Source organism: Ruditapes philippinarum, unplaced genomic scaffold, assembly GCF_026571515.1.
Source record: "Ruditapes philippinarum isolate M1 unplaced genomic scaffold, ASM2657151v2 ctg3002_1_1_1_1, whole genome shotgun sequence".
NCBI lineage: Eukaryota > Metazoa > Mollusca > Bivalvia > Venerida > Veneridae > Ruditapes > Ruditapes philippinarum.
This window is the reverse complement of record NW_026854098.1, coordinates 124,653-138,532: the sequence shown is the minus strand read 5'-3', so window position 1 is coordinate 138,532 and position 13,880 is coordinate 124,653. Positions and strand designations below refer to the sequence as shown.

The 13,880-nt window shown below is 35.8% G+C and overlaps 1 protein-coding gene across 1 annotated transcript; it reads right to left on the bottom strand.

The window, feature by feature from the left end:
* Positions 1–6,450: 6,450 nt before the first annotated feature.
* On the bottom strand, positions 6,451–13,471 carry LOC132738935 (glutathione S-transferase 1-like). Its single transcript, XM_060726555.1, has 5 exons — positions 13,286–13,471; positions 9,815–9,907; positions 9,154–9,269; positions 8,011–8,115; positions 6,451–6,841 (listed from the first exon to the last, which is right to left on the bottom strand). The coding sequence occupies exons 1-5, from the start codon at positions 13,416–13,418 to the stop codon at positions 6,677–6,679; spliced, it is 612 nt and encodes a 203-aa protein (XP_060582538.1). The 5' UTR covers positions 13,419–13,471; the 3' UTR covers positions 6,451–6,676.
* Between the last annotated feature and the right edge of the window lie 409 nt (positions 13,472–13,880).

The following is a 13,880-nucleotide window of genomic DNA, read 5'->3' as shown; positions in this document are numbered from 1 at the left end:
CTTTACTTATTTATTTCTCTATTTTTTGTAACAAAACTTTGTATCTTTAATATTTCGAGTTATTTGACAGGGAATTTGAAGATGATGGGGTTTTTATTGCCGAAAATCTTTGCTATTTGATAGTGATAATTGATTGGCAAACGTTAAACAACTATTTGTACAATAGGAACTTAATATTTGCCTTTCATTCGCTATATTTTCAATATAATTTCGTTTGCGCAGGCGCATCTGGAGGTGAATTAGGAAAAGAAATAGCCTCAGGGGGAGAGAGAGAGAGAGAGAGAGAGAAGAGAGAGAGAGTAGAGAGATTGAGGAAAAAAAACTTTTTTCAAACAACAAAAAACCCAACCCCCCCGAAAAATATTAAAAACAATTTTTTTGTTTGTTCCTCCCCCCCAGGCGGCTGAATAAAAAAACCAAAAAAAAAAAAAAACCCCTTTGTTCAATAACAAAAAGGACCCCACCCCCAAAACCCACCCCACAACATATATATATATATCGCCCCGAAAAACTAAAAAAACCTTCCCCCCCCCCTATTTTTTGAGGCAAGGGATAGAAAAAACAAAAAAGCGGGAAGCGGGGAAAAAAATAAGAAAAAAAACTTTTTAACACAACACACACCCCCAAAAACAAAAAAAAAAAAAAAACAACCAAAACACCCCAAAACACACCAAAAATAAAAAAACAATGGAAAAATATTAACATAAAAACTTGGGAGAGAGAAAAAGAAGGGCGGGGGGGGGAATTTCTTATTTTATGATATAAACAATAAACTTCTTCCAACTGGGGGCAGTCTTTTAAACCCCCATTTTTCCAACGGGGGGACTTTAAGCATCATAACGACTTGTACCCGCGATCCGGGCAATTAAGAAAATAATAACATATGAATATAATTAAGGTTGTTAAAATTTAAATTCTAAAATGATAATTATATTCTATATGTAAAGGAGTATTTCCTATGCTAGAATTATAACTGAATTAACATAAATGATTGAACTCATATATAGGATAATTCATATAAAAATAGAAAAATAAATCACAGAGTTATATGTTCTGTTATGTAAGTCTTTGAATAAATTTAGATAAAATCTATAAAAGAAAAAAGACATTTAAATAAATTGATGAAGATTATAATGATTTGCAATAGAAGGGTACTGATTGTTGAAATAATTTTTAGAGATCAGCCCATTTTAACGATCCGATAATTGATAGAATGTTTTATAAGGTGACTTATAGTATAGTATAAAATGGTATTATATTGGGAATCATATTGAAGTTGTAAACGATTTTAATTATCTAGGGGTTGTTTTTAATTATACAGGTTCTTTTGTTGCTAAGTAGGGAAAGGTTTAAAAGCTATGAGCATTTTATTGAATAAGATAAACAAATTTCATTTAAATCCTCATGTTTCACTACAATTATTTGATGCCTTTCATGGCTCAATACTTAATTATGCATATCCGGTTTGGAGTTTTACTAAATCTAAAGATATAGAAAGGGTACACCTTAAGTTTTGCAAATCAATATTAGGAGTAAAACAATGTGCTAGTAATAATGCTGTGTATGGCAAATTAGGTAGATACCCCTTACATATCAACAGATACGTACAAATCATTAAATTTTGGCTTAACTAAAAAAATTAAAAATGTTACAAAACAACAATTTTTCACCAAAATTAGGTGAAAGACCACATGTTAACATGGAAAAACTAGATTTTGGATAATTCCAAAGTTTTTCATCATTTTTTGTTAAGCTTGTAAATACGGATAATATTATACTGAAAGAAATTTATAGATATACAGTAAGCAATAGTTTGACTGGTGTAAATAATTGGGTTCATATTAAATGAATTTGGCTTTTCTTATGTGTGGGACAACCCATTAAATATCAAAAGTAGTTTCTTTTTATCTGAATTTAAGCAAAGAGTTATTGATTTTAGGCAAAAATGGTATACAGACATAGAAAACAATATCGTACTAAACACTTTGTAGAGTTATATCAAAAAAGACTTTTGTTTGGAACCTTATTTAAGAAATATTTATTGCAAAGGTATATGTATGAATATTTGTAGAATTAGAATATTTGCTCATAACTAAAGGATTGAAACCGGAAGATACGGACGTAATAAAATACAAAGAAATGACAGATTATGTCAATTATGTAACTTACCAGAAATTGAAGATGAATATCATTTTATTTTAGTTTGTCCATGCTATCAATATATACGAGCATTTATCAAGCGTTATTACTATACAGTATTAGACCTTCTATATATAAATTAGTAGATTTACTACGATCAGATAATAAAATATACTTGTAAATTTATGAAAATATATAGATGTAGCCAATAAAAAGAGACAAGAATTGTTACTACATGTACCAGTTGTTAATTCATAACACATTTTGTAATGATAATTGGTTCAACTTATTATCCTTATTATCGTTAAAAAGATACATGTGATACTATACTTTTGACGCCGTTATTTTTCACATCTTTTTTGTTTTTTGGTGTTTTTTTTTCTTTGGAACTTATTATTTCTATGAATGATAATGATGTTGTGATGTTCTTTGTTCCTTTATTTGCAGCTGTCTGTTCTCCGTTTGAAACAAATTTTCTAGAATGTCATCAGTTAAAACTTTTTATGTTCTTCTTATTATTTTTTTTCTTTGCTTTTGTCATGTGACCACATAATTATTATATTTGTAATTATTGTATGTAACGAGATACTGTAAATGTATAAGTTACCGAAATAAAATATTTCTTCTTCTTCTTCTATGACTATTTCAGTACGAATGACTGCTTGTAAGACAGACCCTTTGGCTAATACTCCGTGGAAATTGCATGGAAGTAAATTATCAGCACTTTGTGCTTCAAAAATCTTAAATAAGGGCATGACTTGTGACATGTCCGGGGTCTGTTGTCGATAGCGAAAGCTGCATTATGTGCCTTCACGGGCAGATGGGCCCTCCTTAGACATTGCATAGACTATATAGGATGCATATAATTGGTTAGATATATGTGATACACATCATCGTTTACGATTTAAGTCTTTTTTCTCTATTTTATTTAATAGTTTTATTTGTTTCACAGATAACCTAATGTCATATAATACATGTACATATTTATGACCAACGACATGCCATAGCATTTGATTGGTTTACAAATTTAATTAGTGCACGTGTGCTTATTTATTCTTAATGAAGTAACTTATATGTCCATGTTACCGGGAAATGAATCATCTATATACATGTTGATAAGAGTATATGTAGGTTATTTGTGTTTATGATAATGTGTTTATTGAATAATAATTTGAGTCTGAATTAGTAATTAGTAGTTCCTCTAAATTGTTCGTTATAATTCACTATATAACCGATTACAGTGGATTAGATTATACTAAAGTTCGAGGATTCTTTCTATGAAATAGTTCTAACATCTGAATTGTACTTCATGCTGACTTCGGCAGTATGTCTGCGACAAAAAAAGCCTACAGCGTCTCGTAGAGCATTGATAAAACGGCCCTAGAAAGGTGGGAAGCGGTTTGTGTTCAGAGAGTGTTATCAGAGGAGTGGGAGGCGGTTTGTGCGTACCTACTTCCCGAGGGTGTTATCAGAGGAGGTGGGGCGGTTTGTGCGTACCTACTTCCCGAGGGTGTTATCAGAGGAGGTGGGGCGGTTTGTGCGTACCTACTTCCCGAGGGTGTTATCAGAGGAGGTGGGGCGGTCTGTCCGTACCTACTTCCCGAGGGTGTTATCAGAGGAGGTGGGGCGGTTTGTGCGTACCTACTTCCCGAGGGTGTTATCAGAGGAGGTGGGGCGGTTTGTGCGTACCTACTTCCCGAGGGGGTTATTAGAGGTGGTGGGCGGTTTGTGCGTACCTACTTCCCGAGGGTGGTACCAGGGGAGGTGCGGACGGTTTATATGTGTTCCTTCTTCCCGAGGGTGTTATCAGAGGAGGTGAGGCGGTTTGTGCGTACCTACTTCCGGAGGTTGTTATCAGAGGAGGTGCGGACGGTTTATGTGTACCTTCTTCCCAAGGGTGTTATCAGAGGAGGTGGGGGTGGTTTGTGCGTAAAGTCAACTTCTTTATAATCTCTCTCGCCTGTAATTAGTTCTTCTTACTAATTGTTCTTAAAAATGATTCTTTGAAGTTTGCCTAAATTTGTTTTAACTGAATAAAATTAAGCCTCTGGGTGAAGTACAGATGTTTGTTTAATACAGATTGGATATACATGTATATGTTTAACTTCAGACTCTTTTACTCTTGTTCATCAATCACTGAACATGTAACGTTTAGTAGTTACAAATAGAAACGATTGGCACCTTGGCTTTCCATATTCAATTTCAGACTAAAACCGTCTGTAAGTCTTGCAAAATAACCATGTTTTCATTAATAAACCTCAATTTTACTCGCCTGTGGTGACTCAAATATTTAAACTTGTCTGATTTGTTAATCCTTCTTTGGGGGTTTCAATAACAGTACCTGTATACATTGACGGTACCATCACACAGTATTTTTATAAGATCATAGCCGAACGAAATAAGATTATCTGCTTTGTTGGATTAAAGTGGGAACTTGAAAACCTCAGCACGCAGTTAACGTTCCTAACTGCTGTTCAGCTGAATATTCTTAATATCAACATTTACTCAACTTGTTGAAAAATATTGACATTATGTACATTTTGAGAATATTACGCATGTCGGATGACTAATTTGAATTTCAAAATGACTCAACGTTTCTTTACTATGATTTTATGTATTTTATCATCGGATACATGTTTTGTATTATAATTATGTTTAATAAAATTATGTTTAATAAAATGCGAAAATGTAACAATGCTAAAAAGCGAAAATGCAACAATGCGAAAACGTAACAACGCGAAAAAGCGAAGTAGCAACAATGCGAAAATGTAATAATGCGAAAAAGCGAAAATGCGAAGAATCGACAAATTATACTTGTAAGTGTTTTCGCATTTTTGTATTTTGGACCAGAAAAAAGCGTGTGTTTTTTCGTTTTCTTTGTCTCTAAAATCCGAAAAAAGCGAAGACACGAAGAGACGACAAAGACCAACTATGCCGTTCCTTCGTGTTTTCCCATTTTCGCATTTTGAGGCGAAGAAGCGAAAATACTACATAGCGTAAATCAGCCCCCATAGATTAGCCTTTTTGCCACCAGTATAGAGCCAGTCCACTGCTAACGATGTTGTTTGTATTTTGTATTAAAATCCCTTAAACTTTGAATGGACAGTTCCATATTAGAAGCAGGGCAAATCCATTTAACAATTTACAGCAGGTAATCTTTATTTTACAATTATAACAAAATCTGATAGAATCATTAAATAGTAATTCATGTATAAAAAGAGTATTAGAATTACCTGTAAATAGCATTTTTCTATTGAATGTATATGGCAACTGTTTGCAAAGAATAATAATAGTTATAGATATATAAGGAATGTAAAACTTTAAACGAATTGCTGGAAAAATATTTATCACTATTTTACAGAAAATAAAGTTGCTTCAGATTGGCAAAACGTGTATGTTACTTTTGAAGGAGAAGTAAAAACAAGAATACGACGGTGCAAGTCAATTCGGCTCAGTGGCAACTCGGCTCCAAATCAACCCGACTCGAAGTCAACCCGGCTCCAAATCAACTCGGCTCCAAGTCAACATGGCTCAAAGTCAACCCGGCTCCAAGTCAACCTGGAGACTTCGTTACAAGATCCTCGTTATCTGTCCTCGGTTTAAGGTGCTAGTGGAAGGGTTTTTTCTTTCTTTTTAACGATGAAACGACGATCTCAGTATGATTACAATAATAAAATTGGCATCAGTCCAAATGACGTTAAATATTTGACCTTAAATCATTTTTTGCTACTAACGCAATGACTACCATACGGCAATTTCGTATGAAAATTAGCAGCAAAATGTTATAAAGTGAGTCTGAACAGTTTTAGGAGACAAAGTCACTGACAACATAGCCTTCAAGCCTGTAGTAAAAAAATGCTGGTGGATTTGAAAGAACCGTTGCTTATGAGGGGGGGGGGGGGGGGAGGGGGGATAAGCCGCTAAACAGAAAATCTTCAATTATATTTTAGGGATATTCTTAGCAATAGAGCGTTTAGACACCCAACATATTGCTTTAACTCTGCCAATTGTGTCAATACAAGGTCTTCTGACTTTGACTATCAAATTTATATATTTATTAGAATAAGAAATTATGGTCTTTTACCTACTTCGTTAAATCAACGTCAATTTCCAAGCAATAGGGATTTTACAATCATTCCATTCAGTTAAGCAACTGCACACGAAAAAAATGATAAAAGAGACATTAATGTAAGTGAACTTTGACAATTTCGTTAACTGACCAACAGAACAACAAGTTTGGTCAAAATTGACACGAACTTCCGGTTTCCAAGGTGTTTATTGGTGAAGGTGAAGGCAACAAGCATAACATAATTGTTCTTTATGGCAATTTATTTATCACTCGTTTCACACAGCAGTTCTACAACGACATTTTCTAAGTACAGGTACATGCATAATTGTAAAATATCGTCTGAGAATATTGTATAAGTACAAAAATACAAATCTGCAAATGGTTCGAATTATTGGCCTGGAAAATTCGCCGCTTTGTTCATTGGTCCGCTGTTTGGTAAACATATCTTATCAAGTTTCAGGTCGCTACTTATTGTGGTATTTTCGGCATTGTTGCGATCCATTTTTGTATCCTGGCATCAGATTTTACGACATCCGCGTGTTTTTTTATGTCTGGTGCTGATGAAAATAATCCCGGAAAATTTGTCTCACATTGATCGAATATATTATATATTTGTATGTCGGCCAGAGAGATCTTTAATAAAAGAAAATAAAACAAATGTTTGTTATCATTATTATGTAAAAGATTAACAACTGGTAGGCTTATCGGATTGAAAAACAGCCCGGAAACATTCAAAATATTTTCATTTCATCATTTGGCATAAAAAGTATTAAACAAGAACATGTTTGGTAAACGCAAATATCCCCTACTTGTAACAATTAGAGGAAGAAAATAGATAAGATAAATGTTAAGAAATCTTTTTTGAGCACCCCTGACACACTGACACTTAAAATTCCTTCCAAAGGAAGAAGACAATGCAAGATATCATCCCACCAAACACGAAAAACATCAGTCAATAAATAAAGGCTGAAAAATCAAATATTTAGAAAGCTATTATTGTCACCTAAGACCTTGACCCACTGACCCAATCTCAATCTCAATTCAAAGGAAAAAGACCATGCAAATTATCTTACTACAAAATATGAAAGACATCTGTAAATGAATAAAGCCTGTAGGGGCAAAAGTGATAAAAATTTATTTTAGCACTAAGGACCTTGACCCGGAGTCATTAAGAGGTAAAATATTTCTTAATTTATGTTCCTACCATACCAAAATACATCTGTCAAAAGAAGAAATGTTACACACGTGAAAGTGTTAAAATATATTTTTGGTATTCGTGACCTTGACCTTGACCCAATGACCCCTTACTTAACCTAAAGGAAGGAGATTTCCCAAGGCATTTCAGTGTCTTAAACATGAAAGGCATCAACTTAAAACTAAATGGTGCATAATTAAAAATATACATTTACTTTTTTTAAACCAGTGACCTCGACCCATTTCTCCATAAAAAAGAGAGAACCATTAAAGATATATACCCTTTAAAAATGCAAATATTAGGAGACATTTTTAATATAAATCCATCTATGCAAAATTGGTTAAACATAAAGGGTATTGACCTTCCATGGCGTTTTTTTTTCCACATAGATGAGAAATGAACTCGCTATACTCATACAGACAGTCTTACCAAATGACGGTGTTTGCCGACTTTATGCGAGCGAGTATTTTCTCGGTTGAATACGTTCATTACGACAAACGTCTCACATTGATTTGATTGGCTTCTCTAAGTACAAACGTAAAGGGGGACCACTGCGTCAGAGTTTGTCATTATAATTGCTGTTTACAAATTATAATAGTGTACGTACCTTTTTACCAATAATAAAACCGTTCTCGCCGAGCTGTGAACGAAGTTTGATGTAGTCATTGAGTTTGGGGGCATTTTCTGTGGTCAACTTTTGTTTTAGCTCTTCCTATGAAAATTATAATAATCAGTTAAAATATTTATGCTGTCTTTCAAGAAAAATAACAATGGTCTTCCTGTAGTTGAAATCAAAATGTTCAAGGTGAGCTTCAAAATTAAAATTGTCAAACACATTATCTTAAGACGTTATCAACTAAGTTTCATGAAATACTCTAAGAATATACTGAAATTTTAAGCAGAACAAAATGAAAGCTCGAATAATTCACCTATAAGAGTGACAATTATCTTGACCTGGAGTGGCTGCAGTATGCATTATGTATATTCCGTCTCAATATGTTTAGAATTTGACCTAGTATCATAAATATCTTTCTAGGGTTGTCAGAGATAGGAGCAAACATATAGTGATTACTCGAGTTTTTACCATCAAGTCTGAACATGATTATATAGAGGATATTTGTTGAGTTCAGTGTAAGATCGGAATATATTTCACCGAGTGAGCACGAAAAGGTATATTTTACGCGTGGCGCAGCATGAACTTTTGGTGTTCACAAGGTGAAATATATTTAAATCTTACACTAAACTAAACAAATTTTCTTTTTAATAATATGCAAAGAAACGTTTTAAAAAGACATTAAACCTAATACTGAATGAAAAGCGCGCCAAATAATAATACAACGTGACGTCATTTACGACGTCACGTCATTAAGTTCGTTCCCAGTACTGTGCACGCTAGTATTTCACTGAAACACCCTTAGGGGCTTAAATCAAAACATAGATAATTTCACTGTTTAAAACAGTGAAAATATCAGTTTTATATCACTGATATATTTCTTTAAACCACCGAAAAGCATGTGCTTACTTTCTTCAAATCATTTCATTGTGGTAAACTATTAAAATCCGTGTAAGATCCTGAAGTTATGTACAGCGAAAACTAGACAAACAGACAGACGGACGTTCTTTTCAGACCTACACTATGATGTTATTTCTTTCATATTCTTTGATCTTGCTAGCAACAATCATCATCATCATCCTCATCATCATTATCATCATCATCATTGTTAATGCATTTAACTGCTTTGGCATTTACCTTCGCTTTTTCATCCTTTTCATAGAAAAGTTTAAAGACTTCTTTCAGGAAGTCGGCAATGCATTCATATACTTCGTCTATCAGAAGTTCCTCCTCGGGGGATGCTCCCAACAATCCTAAATCATAAAAGAATACACTTGTCTGTAAACTACACGTAATAAATAAAACTATAATTTTGAATGATATTAAGAGGAATTTTTTTTTAAGAAGTAAAAGCCTTTTATTTGCAAAATATTGAAGATAGAAGATAAACGCTTTTCATTTGTGTATTATGGACAATGTATATATAGAATAAGTCATAACAAGTATAGATTAGGGACATTTGTACCCATATTCTATTCAGGATCATTACTATCATTGTGTTAAACTAAACATTGTAGAAATGTTTGTGATAAGAAGTTTTGTAACAAAATACTTTCTTTTTTTATGCTGCATGTAACAAGATTTCCAGGTATCACAGTTCGAAACGTCATACTTATGACAGCAGCATTGACCGTGATCAGTCGGCATGTTTGATCAGTGAGATCGTACTCCAGACAGACTGACTGACTGACTGACTGACTGATTGATAAGCGTTGGATATGATAACATTTAAAACATTAAAAACTCGTTATTGGGTGTAAGATAGTTCAAATTTATGTCAAACAACTGATAGGCCTACCAAATTTTCGTGCCAAATATCTGGCACAAGCTGCAGACTGACCATACACAGTACCATTCACAGTGAGTAGTGGCATCTGCTTTGTAGGCGACGCTGTAATTCAAACATAATATATCGCACATATTATTGCTGTATGAAGACAAAGAATATTGGCTGCTGCTAAAGCCTCGGTCTCACTTACTCCCGGCAGAGCCCAGGACCATCCCGGTAAGTTACCGGGATGATCCGGGACGATCCGGGATGAAATTATTGTTGCGGTCACACTTACCCCGGCAGCACTACGGTAGTTCCCTACTAACCACCCAGGATGCGCTCCGGATCATCCAGGCAGAGCCCAGGTGTAGCTACAGTTCATGCCGGTGCTTCCCCGGTCGTTCCCGGATGACGCCGGAAGAGCCCCGGTTGACCCAGGCAGATCCCCGGTCGATCCAGGCAGAGCTCCGGCAGAGCCCAGGACGATCCAGGCAGAGCCCCGGTAGAACCCCGGTGGATTGAAAACGCCCGAAAATGATAACTTTGATACATAATTTTTATTTAATATAATATCTATTGTTCCAGAATAGTAATTCATGATGATTTTCTGAAAAATCCTTATGCCATACTGGATAGAAGGGAAATGGGAAGGCTTTTAATACAAACAAGTGCAATCATCAAAAATTGTCCTTATTTTTTTTAAATGATCTGGGCTTTGCCGGGGCTCTACCGGGGCTCTACCGGGATCAACCGTAGCTCTACCTTTATCCTCCGGGGCTCTGCCTGTAGTTACCGGGGCTCTGCAGGCATATACCGGGGCTCTACCGTAGCTCTACCGTAGCTCTACCGGCTATATCATACCCCGGATCATCCCCGGTTTGTGCCGGCAGAGCTACGGTGCTTTCCCGGTATCACCCCGGTCGTTCCCGGCAGAGCTAAGGAGGATGCCGGCAAAGCTATACCTTCCCGGATCATCCCGGACCACCCCGGTGATATTAAATATTTTATTCCATCCGGGGTCGAATGCCGGATGTTCCCGGATCATCCAGGACGTTGCCGGCAGAGTTACGGATGTACCCCGGTTGTTCCCGGTCGTTCCCGGATCACCCCGGACGTCTACCGGGGCTCTGCCGGGATGTAAGTGAGACTGTAGCTTAAAACATAGTAGAAGTAACAAATAGGCATGTCTTGATTTGTTAGAAGAAAAAAAAAATTACTAACCATCGATTTGGAACGTTTTTGTGCGTCGTATTGTCGCTAGCGATAACACAACAAAGCGCTGTCGGACATTCGTCGTGTCTTTCTTTCGCTAAAGATGCACGCAAAACGGCGCGTAGTTATGCGACGTGTTGTCGCGGTGTCACATTGTTGCTCGGCTCAAATCGAAGGATTGGCGATAGGGCAAAACGACATCGCGAGCCAACGCGCCGTTTGGCTAGCTTCGTTGGAGACAGGACGAAAGGCGATAGAACGACAGCACGCCGTTTGGCGTGCTTCGCTAGCGACAAGACGGTAAGACGATAACGATTGAGGTTGTGTTGTGGGCTCGCTATCGACAACGCAAAGCGCAAAGTGTTCCAAATCAGGCTCAGCCAACATAAAGATGGCAGGACTCTGATATATGGATTACCAAAGTGCAAAAAGTTCGATTCAAACACTTTTCGAATTTTTCCCGAATCGAAAATGTGTGCTTTTCAAGAAATAATATATCCCAAACTGTGATATTATTGCTCAATAACATCACTGTCTGGAGTTCGGATGCGGGGAATTATAACACGAGGGCGTAGCCCGAGTGATATAATGATGCGCATCCGAACGACAAACAGTGATGTTATCAAGCAATAAAATCACCGATCTTATATTATTCCGATTCTAACACGACATCAACAAATAAATGCTGCCGTGCATTATAATTAGCTATAATTGCGCCTGCTTTGTTTCCATACTTATTGTCAGCCCGTCAAATTTTTAGTGGTAACGTCACGTGTATAATGATTACGTCACATGTCTAAATATAGAACGTCAAACAGCCATTTTATAGCATAATAACACACACCACACTTTTGATAGGGAAAAACGCGGGTCGTGTTAGCATATGCAACAGTCACTATTGACGTTCTATATTTAGACTTGTGACGTAATCATTATACATGTAACGTAACCAATACAAATATGACGCGCTGAAAATAAGTACGGAAACAAACCAGGCACAATTTAGCTTAATATCAGGTACGGCAACATTTATTTGTTGATCGAAATAATAGATCTATATCCTAATCGGTGATTTTATCGCTTGATAACCTACTGTTTGTCGTTCGGATGCCCATCGAGGGCGTAGATATAATTTCTCGCATCCAAATTCCAAACAGTGATGCTATTGAGCGATAAAATCACTGTTTGGGATATATTATTTCTTAAATAAACCTCGATTTTTGCGTCAAAACAAAACAGGCGCATTGACCCGACTTTGCCGGGAGAGACGGAAGTTAAACTCTAAACTTGGCCGGTTTTCCCAGCTATCACCGGTGCACGGAGTTTGCTACGTGAAATGTCTGCATGAGCCGCCTCATTATTAAGCATTTCTAAACCACCAAGTTTAAATAGGGCATTCCTACATGTGCGAATTTAACTGGTACAGGTCTAAATAATTTTTTCATGTTAAACCAGTTTTATATAATTATATCAATATTATTTTGCGTTACTATCTAAATGTGTACATTTAGATCTACTTGATTCATAACAATGAACAGGATCTTTCAAATAGGATGGTCTTGAGTTTGACCAATTTTACGAAAAAAAAAGATGTCGTGATTACGTAATCTCTTCTATTTGAAAGACCCTGCCTTGGCGCATGAGCCGTAAAGGCATCAATTTTGTACTAAATCTTCATTAACAAAGTATGCTGTATGGTAACAGTTCAATAACGTATGTAGATATCTAAGTCTTTAAATCAATAAAGAGTAATCATTATGGACAAGACTCAAACGTCTGCATGAATGATACGGAATGATCAGCGTTATAGCACTATATATTCTGATTTTCGGGCTAAAAGATCGAACCGAACCACATAGCGCCCGAATTAACAATTAAAATAAAGATAAGCCAATTAACTCTGAATTAACACCGTACGCACGTTCTATATATATAAAAAGTACGCACTTTCTAGATATATAAAAAGGTCACAATTAATTTTGCTGATGATTTAATTGGGATTTAAATTAATACAGGATTAATTGGAGCAGTACCGCTATAGGCCCTTGCAGAAATCATGATCACAAAAAAGACGAGTTTTACATTTTTCATTCACTATCATACATAAATCGGTGTGAAAAGATGAATTAAACCTGTTCAAGTTCATTCTGTTGGGTAAAAAGGCAAGATTTTAGCATTTTATCATTCAAGCGCCTTGTCCGGTATGTACCGGAATACGGTATTTAGTGTGGTGCTCCAATTTATTTTTAGTCTCACTCATTTAATTGTACACATAACGTCACTTACCTTCCTTAACCTTCGCCCACTCGTCTCTGGTCAGCCTCTCATCCTCAAAAGCCTGTTCAGCAATCACTAAAACAAGCCGTATGATTTCTGCGTTTCCTTTACCAGGAAAATAAGACACCTTGTATGTAGCCATGTTTTTGAATGAATGTACACATGTAACTGAATCCACCGACTCGTGTACTAGATTTGATATACTCGCGTACTAGTTTATCCGCAACGATCAATACATGTACAGGTAGGTCATTCAATAGAACATATAAAGGAAGTTTAACTATGCATTAGCGTAGAGACGAAGATTAAAACAATGTTTTGAGGATATATTCAAATTTGAATGAACAATTCTTAATTTTCATACGTATTGCTTTTCGATTAAATATGAAAAATGATTATAACAAAATAAAGAAAGATTTTACCTTGTTTTTGTTCAATAATTCTTTGTAGGCTATTGTGTTGGATAAGCATATCTTAAGGCTTCAACAGACGATAGGATTTAGTTCTACAACACAAATAGAGACAATGTGTACAATTTTCAAAGCTATACAACACTTGAATTCAGACAGTGATTCTGCATTGTATAGGAATCATCTAAGGTGTC